The sequence below is a fragment of the Sciurus vulgaris genome, assembly GCF_902686455.1.
Source record: "Sciurus vulgaris genome assembly, chromosome: 2".
NCBI lineage: Eukaryota > Metazoa > Chordata > Mammalia > Rodentia > Sciuridae > Sciurus > Sciurus vulgaris.
In genome coordinates, this window is record NC_136462.1 from 136,191,559 (window position 1) to 136,210,751 (window position 19,193).

General features: G+C 35.5%; 1 protein-coding gene across 1 annotated transcript in view; it reads left to right on the plus strand.

Annotated features, from left to right (window-relative positions):
* The first annotated feature begins 329 nt into the window (after nucleotides 1–329).
* Nucleotides 330–19,193, plus strand: part of TTC23 (tetratricopeptide repeat domain 23) — a 100,034-nt gene continuing 81,170 nt past the window's right edge. The window contains exons 1-2 of the mRNA XM_079129076.1: nucleotides 330–533; nucleotides 17,842–18,041. Of these exons, the coding sequence (XP_078985202.1) occupies nucleotides 17,862–18,041 (180 nt within the window). The 5' untranslated portion in view covers nucleotides 330–533; nucleotides 17,842–17,861. The remainder of the gene's footprint in view (nucleotides 534–17,841; nucleotides 18,042–19,193) is intronic.

Genomic DNA, 19,193 nt, shown 5'->3' on the forward strand with positions numbered 1-19,193 from the left:
CCAAATTGACAAAAAAAAAAAAATGGACAAGTGATTTTGTGATATTAGAATATCCTATGACCACTCTTTAGATCTCTCAATTTATAGTCAATTTACATATATTTGTCATACTTAAAACAAAGTTGGAGAACCCTTTAAACTGGTGATTCAACAGTCTTCAACAAAATTTAACACAGGTGGCGATATCACTTTAAGAAAATTCCAATGAAAAGACAAACCCATTTTAAAATTCCCACCTCTGGCTTTCAAGGATTGGGTTGAAAACTTCGACAAAATGCTCTTCTCCACTTCCTATTGGTGAATGCTCTATCATTCATTCTTCTGCCTGAAGTTCTGTGAGGTACTGGGCTGCTTTACTGGGGGGAAAGCCTGTTCCAATTTAGTCTGAAACTGCCCTACTTTAGACTTTGTGGGGTAACCAATCTCTACAAGAATCCCAAACCAAGACAGCGGAAACCAAACTGACAAATCTGACTGTCAAGACAACTGTGATTCGATTGAAAAAGAAACGGAGATTTTGTCCAGCCAACTAGGTAAATTGACAAAGGATTTTACGACATGTAAGTGGAAATCTGAGAGTTGAAGAAAATTTTCTGGTTTTTCAATGTTTTAAAGAAGTATCAAAGGAAAACCAGAAAAAAAAAAGGCACTCTGTAAGGGAGGCAGGATAAGGAGTCTGCAAGAGGGTGTTTCTCTTTAGGACGAAGTTGGAAAGCATTTCCCCTAGATTATCAGTGGGGGTTTGGAAAGTAAAGCAACCAAGATAAGATTAATAATAGATTATTTTCTACTTTAAGAAACTGCTCTGTTGCTATTGTAGCTGAAATATGGATTGACAATAATATTGTAATTTTTAAATGAAATGAATGTTTGTATACCTGGTATAATAGAAGAATCCATCTATTAAAAGATATAACAAAATTAGAGTTGAATTTGGACCCAAATTTTGTATATATTTGTAAACTGTGAAATCCGGATACATCTGCCTATGTCCAAGGTAGTTCATGCAGTATAAATTTCCAAAATAGAAATCTGGCATTTATATTTTCGAAATGATATTTTTTATTAAAACTAAATATAAAAGTTCAAGAAAATATTGATAAAAAAAATTGACCACTATTAGTCCATATTAGAGAATATAAAATAATAAAACATAAGAGGAATGAGATGCTAAATTAATGTACCCAAAACCACAATTTTTCTTTTTAAAAAAATAAAACTAAGAAACTAACATTAATTTTTTGAAATTGTTTTTCTGTTGTTGATCTATTTTGCATGTATGTGATTATTCCAATATTAACAAGTCTAATTATTTGGATTGATTCTTAATAACTGATGGATTTTTGCTTTTACATAAAAATCCTCCAGAAGCTCATACCGAAACTCTAGAAAAAATGAGCCTCAGAATAATGTTCTGAACAATTCTTAATGCCCAAATGACTGTTGTAAACCATCAGTGTTTCAGGAGCTCAGATCAACATGAGCAGGATTCTTTAAGGAGAGCTTCACAGTGTGGTACCAGTTTGAGTAACTGGCAAATTTTTAGTAGATAGAAAAGAAGGGAAGTGGCATCCCAGATAGTGGGTAATTTGTCAGCAAATATGCATAGCTTAAGGAAGAGTAGGTTGACTGCAGAAGTGTGCTTTGGGAAGCTTGGCTAAAATAATAATTTTTGAAAAGAATGAGAAGTTACATGAAGAGCCAAAATTACCAGGATTCAGGAGTTTGGTCCTGGATTTTTGAATAGGAGGAATATCTTGTGAAATGAATATTTTAAGATGATAAAACTGGCACTGTAATTTAAGGTGGCTTGAGAGCAGACACCAACAGCCATGGTGCTCAGTGATACAAATACCAACATACAAAATGGTTGCTAAACTTCTTAAGGCGTTTTATCCATATAGCTTTACTTTACCATTGTTGTTGATGCATTTCTTTGTAGTCTCGGAAATCATTGAGTTTATTTCTAGTTTAGCACTACAAATAACTTATCACATTGAATGTATTCTTTCTCCTTTCCTTATAGAATTTACCTTTGATTTGTTTTGTTTTGCAGTACTGGGAATCAAACCCAGGGCCCATTGCATGTCAGCCAAGTACTCTACAGCTAAGTTATACCGACAGTACTTTTTCTAAATTTTATTTGAAACATTGTCTTGCTAAATTGTCCAGGCTGGCCTCAGACTTGAACTCCTCCTACCTCACCCTCCTGAGTAGTCAGGATATGCCAGAAAAATCTGACTTTTAATTGTGTTTCCTTGACTCTATTTAAGTGAAGGCACTTCCACCAGCAAAAACTTAGACTTGAAGATTACCATGGGAGGCATTGTGATTGAGACAAAACATACACTCTGTGAGCTGCTGCGATATACCAGACTCTATGCTCAATATTGGGAAAACAAATCAAAGACCATCTCCCAAAAAAGAACAAAGTGCTTTAGAGGACACCTACTGGAGTGTTTGTCTCCAGCCCATCTTATTTTTTGCAACAAAACTTGCTTCTCACAATCTGAAGCTCATCTATCCTAGGTCAAGGAAGAAGAAATCTCTAGCTGTGCAGGGTGGTACACGCCTGTAATCCCAGTGGCTCAGGATGCTGAGAAAGGAGGGGGTACAAGTTCAAAGCCAGACTCAGCAACTTAGCAAGACCCTAAACAACTTAGTGAGACCCTGTCTCAAAATTAAAAAATAAAAAAGGGCTGGGGATGTAGCCCAGTGGTTCAGCCCCCCTGGGTTCAATCCCTAGTACCCAAAACAACCCAGATCTCTAGCTGTGGAAAACAACTCTGAGACAAGGTCCCCTACTACAGTTGACTGATGTGGCAGACAGCAGTGCTCATCAAATATCCATTTAATTCCCCTGGATAGCCCAGCCCTCTTGAATTTTAGGAAAGCTAAAGAAATGTGATGAAATTGAAGTGACTTGTATCACTTCTGGGCAATAGCAACAAGAAGCCCATGAGTAATTTCCAATAATTCTCATATTCTCTCATGACTCTTGTCATGTATAGTTGAGTCTTGGTCAGCCTGGGTCTCTGAGTGAGTCTGTGAAGCAGTCATTTCCATCCCCAATCCTCAACCAAGTGAACCTGTAACATGAAAGAGTTAATACTTTACCTCCTTGTAGCCTACCCATTCAGGACTAACTCCACCTATTAACAGGATGTCCCCTGAAGATTTTGGCATTTCATTTTTGTTTTAAGTTAGGGGGGAAACACCTTAATCAACTTGTTTTAGGTATCAAATAGTTGAGGCATTTGGGGAGAAAAATCACTTTATAAGTATGATTTAATTGCTCATCTAGTAAGCATTTATTTGGGCCAATTTAGATGCCAGGCACTCATGTCAAGTGATCCATCTATTTGTACAGTAATGATATTAATTTGAGATTGATTTTAAAGATTGTTGAAGCCTCTGCCATATTGTCTTTGGAAATCAAGGCTGCCCTATCTTATAAAAGTCTTGTAGTCATAAGACACATAAAAACCAGAATTATACATAAAACATTTGTGGTTTCATAGCCATTTTAACAGTTTTAGTGAGGATTCATAAACCCATAAAATTTGCTTATTATAAAGATAGAACTCAATGATTGTTTTTTAAAATTTTACAATTGTACAACCAGTGCCATGTGCTAATCTTTAAAAGTTTCTGTCACCCCCAAAAGATAATTTGTGCCCATTTAGAGACAATTCCCCTTTGCTGTCCCAGCCCCACCCAACCACTAAAAGATTTTCCTTTTATTTACCTTCTCTGGAAATTTCATAACAATGGAATCATATACATAGGGTTGTTTGCATCTGGGAGCTTTCATTTAGCATAATGTTTTTGAGGTTTATTCATGTTGTAATATGTACTCTTGCTTTATTTCTTTTATTGCCAAATAATAATCTATTGCATAGCAATGCCACATTTAATTTATCTATTCATCATTTGACAGACCGTAGGATTGCTTTTGGTATTTAGCTGGTATGACTAACACCACTATGAAGATGTGTGCAAGTTTTCATGTAAATATGTGTTTTCAGTTCTTTTGGGTTCATACCTAGGAGTGGAATTGGTGAATTATACACCAATAACTTTATGAAGAATATTGCAACTGGTTTCCAAGGTGAAGCACAACCATTTTATATTTCTACCAGTAGAGTAAGAGGATTCCAGTTTCTCCAGATCTTCAACAGCACTTCTTAGGGTTTTTATAGCATGGTCATTCTGGCAGATGTGAAGTGGTATCTGATTATAGTTTCAATTTACATTCTGCTAATGACTTGTAATATTGAGCATCTTTTCATGTGCTTATTGGTCACTCCATGTATCTTCTTTGAAAATGTCTTTTCAAATATTTTGAATATCTTTTAATTGGACTATTTGTCGTCTTATTGTTGAGTTTAAATAGTATTTATATAGTCTGGATAAAAGTCCTTTATCAGATATATGACTTACAAATATTTTCTCCTAATCTGTAGGTTGACTTTCACCTTTACTAATAGTATCCTTTGAAGAAACAAGTTTTTGATTGTGACGAAATCCAATTAATCCATTTTTTCTTTTATCACTTGCCCTTAATGTTTTATCTAAAAATCTTTGCCTAACCCAAGCTCATAAAGACTTACTTCTGTGTTCATAAGCGTTTTGTTGTTTTAGCTCTCAATTTTAGGTCTTTGCTCCATTTGGAGTTAATTTTGATTATGAGGTAGAGGGCCAGCTTCATTCTTTGGCAAGTATTTATTCTGTTTTTCTAGCACTATTTATTGAAAAAACTGTTCTTTAACCCATTGAATTATCTTGGCACCCTTGTCAAAATAATATTGATGTGCAAGGCCCTGGGTTTGATCCTCACCAACACACATATCCCAAAATATTGACCATATATGTCAGGCTTTGATTTTGGATTCTTGACTTTTTTCTGTTGTTCTGTATGTCAACCTCATGTCCATACCACACTGCTTTGTTAGAGATGTTTTTCCTCAGCTTTATTGAGTGATGATTGACAAATGAAAAGTTGTACATGTTTAAGGTGTACAACATGCTGTTTTAATATAATTGTACCTTATGTAATGATTCCTACAATCAAGCTCACATAATCCAGTGTATTACATTAATGAATTCACATGTTAAACCAACTTTCTATTCTTGGAATAAATCCCCTTTGATTATAGTATATAGTCCTTTTTATATGTTGCTAGATTTGGACTTTGTATGAGATAATACTGACTTCATAGAATGAGTTTGAAAAGTTTTCCTTCTGTATTTTTGGACAGTTTGTAAAAGACACATTTTGTTTCTTCTTTAATTGTTTGGTTCAATTCACCATTGAAACCACTTGGACCTGGGCCTAGCCTTTATGTAATCATTTTTCATTATTAATTCTTTTGCTAGTTATAGATCTGTTTAGATTTTCTGTTTCTTCTTTATTCAGTTTCAGTATTTCATATCTTTCCAGAATGTTTTCCCATTGCCTCCATGTAAATATGGCTCAGATTGGTTTTTAATTCAGTCTCATACATTCATAATGGTTATCTCCTAAGAGCCACTTACCTGAGTGCCCATGCCCCTCCCTCAACCCTCCTATATCTATCTCCTCACAAGTCAGCACCCAAAAATTAACACCTGGAACAGCAGGGGACCTTCAGCATAGATTCCACCTATACAGATGAATTAATCCTTCTGTTCTTCCAGTTATTAAATATTTTAAACATCACCTTTTGGAAATGGAAGACTAAGACTCCTCTTCAGACCTCTTCTTCCTCCCACATTAATCTGGGGCTGATCATGTGCTTCAGTATTCTACTAGACAGGTCTGGCAGAAGGAGCAGCATCAATTGATTGGATAAACCTGAATGGCAGTTGTGGGTACAGATTGAGAATCCTGGGAAGCCAAGCCCAAGGCTGGCAGGGAGAGGGTGGTGTGTGGGGCCTGGGCTGATTTCTAATGAAATTTTAAGCCCCAGCTATGGCTATTACAAAGAAAAGGAAAGTGGCCGATGATAAGCATGTAGCTCAAAGTAAGTGAACTAAAAAGTATGTCTTATGCTAAAGGTGTTACTGTGAAATATAACACACATTGAAACTGACAACATATTTAAGGCAAGGTCACAGGATCCAAATCTTTTCAGAAGCCAGGCAGGTAACATGCCTCCTTTCATTAATTCAGAGACACACATTTCCTTTGGCATTTAAACATTTCTGAAATTAGAATGGACATTGCAATTGATGGCAAGTCATAAATGGGATATAAAATACCAATGTCCAATAATCAAGGATGCTTTTAGATTATTTGAAATGAGTGGCATGGGCAAGAAAAATCACATCCCTCTATTTGACCTTTTACTTTGAAAAAGATGAATACAGAGACCTGATATAATAAGAAACAAACACACACACACACACACACAAGTACAATGACAAATGACAACTACTTTGCTGCCTCTGTGCCCATGAGCCAGTAGGGAGTGGTGGCTACTGTCAAGCTAAAGAGTGTCGCTGCCCCCAGGGACAGCAGCCCCTCCATCCTGGCCACTGGTTGCCTATAGTGACAGAGGCCCAGTGTTGACAGGTGTTCTGAGTGTTCAAAAGAAGGCAAAGCCCAGTAGATCTTTATATGAAAATCCTGATTTTTGAATAATACCTCAATTTTTTTAAACTGGCAAAGAGAGAGAGAGAGAGAGAGAGAGAGAGAGAGAGAGAAAGGAAAAGAAAAAAAAATGCACACAAGTTAGATCCAGCCTATGAACACTCAGATTATTATATATAATCTCTGTTTTTAGGATGTTATATTGAGGCAGCATGAGACAAACCACTTTTTTTTATGGTGAAGCCATAAAAGTTTAGCAGGAGATTCAAAGGTCCAGAATAACAAATATTGAGGACATATTGGTTATGTCATTTTAAACATTATTTTCTGCCTCTCTCTCTCAGGAAAATAAGAGAATGTGGTTAAATCCACTGATGATTTCGCATTACCTTTTCATAAAAATACATGGTCACTTTTAAAATGCAGATTTATGTTTGCAAAGTAACAGTATTTTCTTCCAGTACTATAGACTGTGGTCAGTGAATGACAGGATGACATAGTAGAAAATCACTAAATTGTTTAAAAAGCAGAGTCCTGGACCTGGTCCTGTGATTTTGTGCAAGTAATTTAGCTTCTCTCAGCTTCATTGGCCACATTTATAAAATAGGGGTAGGAATGCCTGCCCCTTTTGTAGCTCACATGGTTATAAAGTAAGGGCCACATGAGGTAAAACATGGAAAATAGTGTGTTACATAAATATCAGTTGTTACTATTGCCCAAATAGTATGGGTAGCTGGGCAACACAGGTTATTGAATCTCAGATTCCTCATCCCAGTCTATTGCTCTGGCTCTAGACCATGGCACCTATGGAAACAGTCAATTCATCAGCCAGTGTGTTGAGTAGATGAAGATAGTTTTGTAACTCAGCCAGCATCCGGGGATCTGAAATAGTACTGAGTCTCTGAACAAAGAGGTTTAGGCAAATCTTAGATGGTAACCCTAAAGGATTAGTCTTTCACATTTTCCAAGGCTACCCAGGAATGAGAGAGTTGCCTGGATCTTACATCAGCCTCAGTGGCTTCTCACAGTTTGAACTTTGGCTGCTTCCTTCCCTGTTACATTTTTTCAATTCTGTATTGCTTTATAGGGAATAGAAAACCTCCTACCTTTTTCTTGGTGGACATCTCTTTTGGTGAAAATGTAAAGCTCTGTTGTGTATCCTTAAGGAGTCTATACACTACTATGGTGACTATATCTATCTGTTTCAACCTTTATCTCATTTAGATTTTTTTTTTTTTTTTTTTTTTTTTGGTGGTGCTGGGGATTCGAACTCAAGGCCTTGTGCTTGCAAGGCAAGCACTCTACCAACTGAGCTATATCCCCAGCCCTCTTCAACCTTTATCTCTATCTAAAATCTCAAATCCTATTGGAAGAAAGCATGGAATAAGTTATTCATTTTAAAAAAGGAAAAGAAGATTGTTGCCTTTGAAAAATGTCACTCAGAACTAGTGATGTTTTTAACTTCTCTTTTTTTTTTGGTACCACGGAGTGAATTCAGGGGCACTCAATCACTGAGCCACATCCCCAGTCCTTTTTTGTATTTTATTTTAGAGGCAGGGTCTCACTGAGTTAACTGTGTTGATATGTTGCTGAGGCTGGCTATAAACTCACTATCTTCCTGCCTCAACCTCCTACCAAGTCGCTGGGATTACAGGCGTGGGTCACCATGCCCAGCGTGTTTTTAACTTATACGTTGAACATTTTTCTGTAAATTTTCTTTCACAACCTCAACTTCAGTCTGGTTGAAAATAAGTTGTTTGTCTTATCAAAATGGTTACCCTCCTTTATGCTACTACTTTTGTTTGTGGTATCACAGTTTTTAGGGTTTGGTGAACTTTTTTCCGTAAAGGACCGGACAGTGAATATTTTAGGTTTCAAGGACTGAGGGTTTCCATCACTACTTACCTCTGCTGCTATAATACAAAAGCAGATATAGGCAATATGTAAGGAAATTAATGTGACTGTGTTCCAATAAAACTTTATTTATAAAAACTGGACCCAATTTGGCCCATGGCCATAGTCTGCCAACCTCTGTTTTTGAATCACAGAATGAAAATGTCATGGCTATTCTTGACTATCCTCCTTTAAGTTATATATCCAAGCAACTCTCAAACATCCAAGCTATGCTCACGTTATAATAATTATTCCTTTCAGCAGTTCCCTTCATCACTTCTCTCTCTTCCCTTCCCACTGCTGCTGTGGAACTAACTTCATTCTGTATAATCACAGTAACATTCTGTATTTTTTTTTCAACTGGAAGCTAGGGAGTGACTGTTTCATCATATACATTTACTGAAGCGGTATGAGAATTTCTTGGGAGAAGTTTCAGAAGCATAAGGAATTTTAAAAGTTTATTATTAAGGACAAGGCCTACGTAACCAACATATAAATTACAGAAAATAAAACTTGATGAAATCCTGGTTGATAGGTCATGGTTAAAAATGGTTATGCAACATTGCTAGGATTTCCCAAGGTCTGCAATGATTATAATCGTGATGTTAGGTAGAGCACAGACATACTTTTAAAAGATTAATACTATGTTTATATTTTAATGTGCATGAGGGGAAAATGTAGCTAGCATATCAAACCCATAATACCATTTACTCATTATTAGGATGAGTCTGAAGCAAGCATTTAAGTTTTTAAAAAGTATATGAGTTAAAAGAAAAAGTTAATAATAATGAGTGCAAGCAGACTACAAATACAGAAAGTCATCAGGATGGTACTAGAATGTTGAAAATCAGTGGCCATTTTGCCTCTTGTAGTTTGACTATTATATTTGTCCAGTATTTGCAGATCAATGTCATAGGAACATTTTCATTTCCCTTTTCTGGGGGAAACCTTCAGTGGCTTACCACTTCCTGTCCATTGAAGTCAATCAAACTGTTGGCCTGAAATCAATGCCTTCTTAGGCTGAAATCCATATTTCCACTTTTCCCTTATCATAGGGTTTCTCAAACAATGTTCAAAAAATGATAGTTCCATAAGATTTCATCAGTGTTCCTGAAAAAAAAAAAAAGAGAGAGGGAATTTCATGGTCAAAAGTTTAGGAAAATGCTTCATTCTATATCTTTCTCTGAGATATTCCATTCACAAGGTATTATATACCATAGTAAAAGTTTTGAGAGGAGAAAGGAATTGTTCATGTTTACCCATGTATTTGATCGTAAAACCCTTCTTTTGTGGAACCAATACTTGTGTTTGCTAACTCATTAGATCCCCTTTGTTAGTGACCCCTCTTTGTAAAAATTCTGTGCTCTCCTGTGGTGTGGCAAATGCTGTTCTTTACCCATGCCCCCCACCTCATAACTTACTAGTAGTCACATATTCATTTCACTTTAGTGCTTCCAATTTTTTTTTTACTAATTATTCACTTTACTTGGGATGATTTTTCTTCTCTGTCCTTGCTCTGAAATCTTTTCAAACAAACCAAAACATCAAAACAGCAATGATTCCTATTTCTGAAGTCTTAACCACTATTCCCTCTTCCAGCATGTGTACCAGCTAGTATCATGCTCATGTATACCTTATCTATTTTCCTGCTGGATCTTACATTTCTTGGGATTACTGTTTTCCATATAGTGTTTTAGTCTGGTACATTGCTTTTAGTCGTTAATAAATAAGCAAATAACAGTAGTATAGATTTTAAAAATGTTTTCTATAGTAAGTAGTAGATTTGGGCAATGAGAAGAATGAGGAGCCATCTCTGATCTATGTGTATTTTTAACAGCTTTATTAATTGGCATACCAAAGTATACAATTTGATAAGTTTTGACATACGTGTACACATGTGAAACCATCACAATCATGAGAACATATCCATCATTCCAAGAAGTCCTTACACCCCTTTGTTGTCCCTCCAATCCGCCTCCTCACATTTCCCCACCTCTCTCCACTTCCCTTCACACCACCACCCCCTTTGCTAGTGTAAGGACACCACTGATTTGCTTTTGATCACTGTACATTGCTATAGATTTTCTCTAAATTTTTATAAATAGAATCACACAGTATGTATTCTCTTTCATCTAATTTCCTTCCCTTAACATAACTATTTAGATATTTATTCATGCGGTAGTGTTCAATTCTTTTTAATGCTGAGTAGTATTTCATTATATAGCTACACCACAGTTTGCTCATCCATTTACCTATTGATAGACGTTTGAGCTGATTATAGTTTTTTGGCTAATAAAAATAAAACCACTGTGAACATTTGCATATAAATCTTTACGTGAACATATGCTTTCATTTCTCTCATGTAAATACCTAGGAGTGAAATGACATCAAAAGCACAGGCAACAAAAGAAAAAAATAGATAAGTTGAACTGTATCAAAATTTAAAACTTTTGTGCATCAAAGGATGCTATCAACAGATTGAAAAAGGAACCTATCAAATAGGAGAAAATATCTGCAAATCATATTTGCTGGGGGGTAAGATCTTGGATATCTAAACAACTCCTACAAACCAAAATGAAACCAAAAAACAACCCAATTAAAAATGGAGAAAGTATTTGAATAGACATGCAGGTCAATAAACACATGAAAAGATATTCAACACCTATAACCACTATAATCTTTAGGGCAATGCAAATCAAACCCTCCATGAGATGTCACTTCACACCCATTAGGTTGACTGTTATGTATAAAGAGAGAGTGTGTTTTGGTGAGGGTATAGAGAAATTAGACCCCTTGTGCGTCACAGGACTGGAAAGTGGTGTAGCCACTATGGAAATCAGTATTTTTTTTCAGATATTTCATGAAAAAACATAAAAATTATGACAAATCTTACCTTGATTCAGCAGTTCAACTTCTGGACACATAGATACAACAAGCAAACAAAAACAAAACAAAATCCACTAAGGCCCTTGTTTGTAGTGGCATTATTCACAATAGCCGAAAGATGGAAGCAACCCAAGTGTCCACTGATGGATAAGTGGATAAACAAAATATGGTTGTACATAGTATTCAACCTGAAAAAGAAAGAAAATGCTGACACAGGCTACAGCACGGATGACCCTGGATGGCATTATGCTGAGTGAAATAAGCAAGTCACAAAAGGAAAAATACTGTGTGACTCCACTGATAGGAAGTACCTCAAGTAGTCAAATTCCTTATCAGAGAGGAGAGTGGTTGTCAGAGGCTTGGGTGAGGGGAGCATGGAATGATACTGTTTAATGGATGGGGTTCTGGAGATGGATTGTTGGTGATGGTTTGCACAAAATGCAAATGTACTTCATATCCCTGAACAGTACACTTTTTTAAAATATTTTTTTTTTAGTTGTAGATGGACACAATAACTTTATTTATTTATTTATATTTATTTATTTCTATGTGGTGCTGAGGATTGAACCCAGTGCCTCACACATGCAAGGCAAGTGCTCTACCACTGAGCCACAACCCCAGCCCCTGAACAGTAAACTTAAACATGATTAAGATGGGAAACTTCATTAAATTTTGTATATTTTACCAAAATTTTGAAAACTCTCCTGAATTATACTCCAAAAAGATGGCATCATTTTACATTCCCAATAGTGCATATGCATTCCAGTTGTTCCTGGTCCTCACCAATGCTTAGCAAAGCCAGATTTTTACTTTCAGTCATTCTAATTAATATAAGTGACATCTCACTGTAACTTTAACTTGCATTTCCCTGATGACTAATGATGTTGAGCACAAAGCATGTGTTTAATGGTCCTGAGTCCATCTTCTTTGATGAAATGTCTGTTAAAATTAATTGTCCGTTTTTATAGTGAGCTATTTTATTGAGTTGTTGAGTTCTGTACATAGTTAAAATACATTTCCTACATCAGATACATATTTTTGAAAATTTTTCCCAGCCTGTCTTTTTATTCTCTTATCAATTTCTTTTGAAAATTTTACTTTTGATGAAGTTTTATTTTTCATTTTGCTTTTTTTATGATTCTTTTTGGTGGCCTAACTTGGAGTCACAAGGGTTTTCCTCTAGCTGTTTTTTTTTGTTGTTGTTGTTTTGTTTTGTTTTTGTTTTGGGTTTTAAATTTAGCCCTAAGTTCCATTTTGAGTCAATTCCTGAATATAGTGTGAGGTTTGGATCAAAGGATTTATGTTTGGTTTTACATGTGAATTTCTAGTTGTTCCAGCATATTTGTTGAACAGACAATTTTTTTCTCCAGTGAAATTCCTTTGACCCTCTGTTAATAATCCATTGTTTGTGTATTGTGGTTCCATTTTGGAACTCTATTCTGTTCCATTGTTCTATTTTTTTTTTTTTTTTATCTTAACAGTAATACAAAGTGCCTTGCCTACTGTAGCTTTATAATACCTCTTAAGGAAAAATTATGTTAATTCTTCAACTCTGTTCTACTCTTACAAAGTCATTTTGGTTTGTAGATCCTTTGTGTTTTCATATGAACTTTAGAAAATTTGTCAGTTCCTACCAAAACCAAAACCAAAACCCATGCACATATTTGAATTGGGATGGCTTTAAATGTGTAGATCAATTTGGGGAAAATTAACATCTTAATAATGTCGAGTGGGGAAAATTAACATCTTAATAATGTCGAGTCTTCTAACCCATGAACATGGTGTGTGTTTCCATTTATTTAGGCCTTTACTTTCTGCTTTTTTGTTTTGTTTTGTTTTTAGTTTCTCTTACTAGTGTTATGGAGTTTTTAGTTTTGTTCATCTTATTCATCTTTTGGAAGATTTATTTTTATTTCCTACTTTTATGCTAATGCACATAGTATTATAGTTTAATTTCAATTCGATTATTCATTGCTGATTTATAGAGAAATATTTTATTTTTCCATATTTTTATTGGTGCATTATGATTATACATAATGGCGGAATTCATTTTTGCATAGTCATACATGTACATAATATAACAATATAATTTGACCGATATCATTCCCCAGTATTTCCCTTTTTCCTCCCCTCTTCTCTCCTCTTGATCCCTTTACTCTACTTTACTTATCTCCCTTTGATTTAGAAATATTATTTTATATAATGATCATATCATACAACTTTGCTAAATACACTTATTCTTATTAGTAGACTTTTTCCATATTCTATCAGTATGCATTTCAACATAGATATCTTTGTGAATGAACAGTTTTACTTCTAATCTAGATACCTTCCCCCACACTCCCCCTTAGTCTTCCTCCTGATTGACTGTGCTGGCTAGATGCTTCAGTATAATGTCAAAGTACTGAAAGTGACTCCTTGTTTTGTTTCTGATCTTGGGTATAAAGAGTTCAGTCTTTCACCTTTGAGTCTGATTTTAGCTGTAGGCTGTTCATAGATGCCTTTTATCAATTGAAGAAGTACAATTCTGTTCCAACTATACTATGAATTTTTTTATTAGAGTTTTGTCAAGTGCCTTTTCTATGTTGATTGAGATGATCATATAGTTTTTCTTTTTAAAATTAATATTGTGAATTGCATTGATTGATTTTTAAATGTTCAGCCAGTCTTTAACCATGATGTATTTTCCCATTTATATATTGCTGGGTCTAATTTACTAACTTTTGTTGTGAATTTTGAATCTGTTTCTGAGGCATATTGATCTGCAGTTTTATTTTCTTGTACCATGTTTGTCTTGTTTTCATATCAAAGTGCCACAGAAAGATCAGGAAATATTCTCTTCTTCAATTTTTTGAAAGAGGTGGTATGGAATTGATATTCTAGCTTCCATAAATATCTGGTACAATTCCTTAGCAAAGTTATCTAGGCCTGGAGTTTTCTTTTTTAGGTTTTTATAAATTCATTTTCTTTAATAGATATTGAGCTATTTACATATCTTATCTTCTTGAGTGAGCTTTGGTAGTTTGTGACTCTAAAGGAATTTGTCCATCTATGTATAATGTTGAATTTATTGACATAAAGGTATTCAAAATGTTCTATTGTTGATCTTTTAGTATTTGTTGAGTTGGTAGTAAAGTCTATGCTCTCAATACTGCTAATGATGATTTGTGTCTTCTCCCTTTTCCTGATTAGCCTCATTAGAGATTATGTTACCGATCTTAAAGAACCAGCTTTTAGTTTCATTGACATCTATTATTCTATTTTTATTTTATTGAATTATGAGTTTATCATTATTATTTACTAATAATTTTTTTCTTCTGTTTATGTTGAGTTTAATTACTCTTCATCTTTACAAAGATAAACAAAGGTGGTTAATTTAAGGCCTGTCTACTTTTCTAACATAGGTATTTAATGCTATAAATTTCCCATAAAGACTGCTTTTCTGTCATTCTTTAATTCTTATATGTTATATGCTTTCATATTAATTCAGTTCAAACTGCTTTCAAATTTCCTTTTTTATTTCTTTGATGTATTGGGTGTATTTAGAAAAGTATTTCTTAGTTTCTAAATATTTGAACAAATATTCTCTTTCTGTTATTGATTTATGATTGAATCCATTGTGGTCAAAGAAGAATATGCTTTGTATTACTTGACTCCTTATAACTCTATTGAAACTTGTTTTATGACCCAAAATAAAATCTGTTTTAGTCAATTTTCATGTACACTTGAAAAAGATGTATATTCTTTCTTGGGTAGAATGTTCTAATAAATGCCAAATCAAGTTGCCCGATGATGTAGTCCAAATCTTCTATATCCTTAGTGATTTTCTGCCTACTTGGTATATCAATTATTGACAGAAATAATGAATCACCTGACTATAATTGAAGATTTATTGATTTCTCCTTACAACCCCATCCATTTGGGACCTTTTATTTTGCAGTTGCTATTAGGTATATAAACATTTGGGTGATTATGTCCTCTTGATGAATTGACCCCTTTGTCACTATGAAATTACCCTCTTTGTCCTTGGTAAATTCTTTGCTGCAATATATACTTTAATATTAATATAACCACTCCAAATTCATTTTTGATTAATTTTGACTCTTGTTTTCCATCCTTCCATATTTAATCTCATTGTCTGTCAATATTTAAAGTGAATTGCTTGTGAGCTACATGTACTTGAGTTTTGATTTTTATTCACTGTGATGATCTCTGTCTCTTAATTGGGGTGTGAGATCACTAAAGGTTAATGAGTACGATTCAGTTCTATTGCCTTCTATTTTATCTCTGTCCCATCTGTTCTTCCTTCATACTTTCCTCTTTTTCTGTTGAATTATTTGTCTAACTCTATCTTTGTCTCTTTTTTAAGCTTGATAATTTGCAAATCTTTCTTTTGTTATTTTAATGGTTGCCATAGCTTTATACTCTATGTCTTGAACTTATCTCTATCTTCAAGTAATGTTATACCAATGCACATCTTCTATAAGAACTTCACAACTCCATCCCTGTCCTTAGATCTAGATTTCCATTTGCTTTTATTTTCCTTCCTTCTGAAGACTTTAATGTTTCTTTAAGAACATTGCAGTGAAAGTTTGCTGGTGATTAACTGTTTCAAGTTTTATTTTTGAAAGGTATTTTTACTGGTAGAAAATTTGAGATTGACAGCTTTTTTTCTTTCCTTACTTTAAAGATGTTGCTTCACTCTCTTCTGATATGCTTTTTCCTCCAAGAAATCTGATCTCATTTTTATCTTTATTTTTTAAAGTACATAATGTTTCCTTTTTTAATTTATTTTTCTTTTTTTTCTTTCTGATCTCTTTTAAGCTTTTCTCTTTCTCATGGTTTTGAGCAATTTGGACACCATGTTTTGTTGTAGTTTCTTCATGGTCCTTGTATTTAGAGCTGTTGAGCTTCCTGGACGTCAAGCTTTATGCTTTTCTCAAATTTGGAAAAACTCTGGCCTGGTTCTCCCCATATTTTTTCTGCCTCACCCCCTCTGCTTGCCTTTAGAGACTTAAATTGCACCTATATTGAGTAAGTTGAAGTTGTTTCATAGCTCAGATATTTAGCTATCATTTTGATTATTTCTATTGCTATTTCTGCAAGTCTACTTACCTTTTCATCTGTAATATTTAATATGCCTTTGATCCTATTGTATTTTTCATCCCACCCATTATAATTTTTATGTCTCTAGTTCACTTTGGGTCCTTTTTTAATATCTTCCATGTCTCTATTTACTTTTTTTGTGGGGAGGGTGGGAGGGGAGGTTACCAGAGATTGAACTCAGGGGCACTTAACCACTGAACCACATCCCTAGCCCTTTTTTATATATTATTTAGAGACAGGGTCTCACTGAGTTGCTTAGGATCTTGCTAAGTTGCTGAGACTGGCTTTGAACTCACGATCCTCCTGCCTCAGTCTCCTTAGCTGCTGGGATTATAGGTATACAGTACCACATCCAGCTCTAGTTACCTTTTTAAACTGATGGAATACAATTACAATAATTGTTTTAATGTATTTTTTGTTAATTTAGCATTTGTGCTAATTTGTGGTCCATTTTCATCAATTCATTATTCTCTTTGTTATGGGCCTTTTTTTCCTACCTCTTTTAAGTTTTGTTAGGGGGGTCTGAGTAGTAGTCTAGGCTAATTATTCTCCACTGTGGAGATAAAACTTCTGAGTACTTCGCCCAATGCCTCCTAAGTTGAGTTTTTCTATTCCAGTTTGTGTGAACAGGCACTGCTAACCCTGTGTGAGTGCTCGGCACTGTTCTTTTAAGTCTTATTGGAGAATTCTTTTCTCCAGACTCCAGTAGTTTTCTTACATGCTGATCAGTATCTCTCCCCATACTTGAGGGGTCCATCTGCTCACTTCTAAGGACCTCTCTCTGTGCAGTCTTCTCTTCTACAATAATCTGTCCTGTCAACTTTGCCATCTTGGTCACCCAGACTCTCAGCTCAATATCCTCAACTTAGATAGTCCACTGGGTCACTTCTGGGTCCCCTCTCCCTAAACAATGTCTTGGATGCTCTCTCAAAGCAATGAACTGGGGTGATCTTGGGTTGAACTTTATTTTTTCCATCCTTAAGGAATCACTCTTATTGCCTGAGTCCTGTTTTATAGCTTATCTCTTTGGGGGTTGTTGATTTATTTATTGGTTGATTGGTCATTTTAGGCAGTAGGACAAATTTGGTTCCAATTATACCAGGCTGGCCAGAAGTAAAGGTTTAACATCAGTCATTTACTTTCTGCCTCAAGGTCAGTTGTGGTTCAGTTGATCCAGTATGAACCCATTGAGAGCTGTTCGGGCTCAGCTAATTTCTACTGGTGACCTTTTGGTATATAATGTTACTAATTTCAAACCAGTCATCAGTATAATGATGAAATTTTCCTAGATTCTAAACTCAATTTCTAGGAAAAAATATGTATTTCTAAAAAGTAACTATGGAAATTATCATTTAACTCCTTTCTTTTTTATTTAAAATTAGAGGACAATGTATCTAAAAATATGCAAGAATCACAGGAAACCCACATAACCAACCACCTAGATGAAGTTGTTGCTGCTGTCAGCATCACTCCTAAAACCAAGATCCAAAACAAGCTGCCACAGACAGCTCTGTTCCAGCCGCCAAGAGAGAAGCTCCACCTCTGTGAAGAGAAAGCAAAGTCCTTTTCCAGGAGTCACGATGTAAGGAACCTTTCACTTCCTTGCCTATACTCTGGGAATTTGGCTATCACACACTATCAAAGGAAGTAGAGTATCTTAGGCAGGTGTGGTGGCACACACCTGTAATCCCAGCAGTTCAGGAGGCTGAGGCAGGAGGATTGGAGTTCAAAGCCAGCCTCAGCAACTTAGCAAGGTCCTAAGCAACTCAGTGAGACCCTGCCTCTGAATAAAACACAAAATAGGGCTGGGCATGTGGCTCAGTGGTTGAGTGCCCCTGAGTTCAATCCCCAGTACCCACAAAAAAGGAAAAAAAAAAAAAAAAAAAAAAAAAGAAGCAGCAGCAGCAGAGTATTTAAGATTACATTCCTCATCACAGGTGAGTGCCTTTATTATGCCATGAGTGAGTGTGGACCCTCAGGGCTCCAAGCCCAGTAACTGGTGTGGTCAATGATAAATATGTGTTGAACTTTTACCACATCCCTGGTCTAAGCACAGTAATGCAACACAACGCAGATAAAGCTTCTAGAGTTTAGAATTCCTTGTCTTTAATCTTCTTGATCTTTGCACACTTCTTTCCCCTTCACCCCTCAGAAGTTTTTTTGTTTCTTTTTCCCCCTCAGAAGTTTTACTCATTCACTCATCCAGGCCATTTGTCCATTCATTATTTCACATATGCCCATTATATGCCTAATATGTACCAGGTGCCGTCAAGGTGCCAAGGGCCCAGAGGGGAAAGCACAGCCTCTTCCTCAGAGGGATGTGTGGTCTGGCTGAGATGATAGGCAACAGATAATGGTAGTCAGTGGAATAAATTCTGTGAGGAACACAAACTCAGAAAGACATACATGCAAAACAGAACGGGGTAGACAGTAAACCTGGAGGTGGTAGAGGGACAGCAAATAAAGCACAGTTTCTAGGATGGAAGTTGCTTGGTTAGCACTAGTTAGAGCACTTAAGAGTTGACCAGGTAAGGAGGAACATTTAAGTGCTCTGGGAAAAAAGTAGTAGATGCTGAAAAGCTGTGGACCTGAGGGGGCACAGTCTCACTGGGGAAGTACAAGAAGCTGTCTAGGACGAAGGCTCTTGTGACATAGGGAAATGAAGCTGGCTTATGGGTAGGAGCTGGGCCTGGAGGATACTTGATGCCCGGAAAAAGAGTTTTGGATTTCTCAT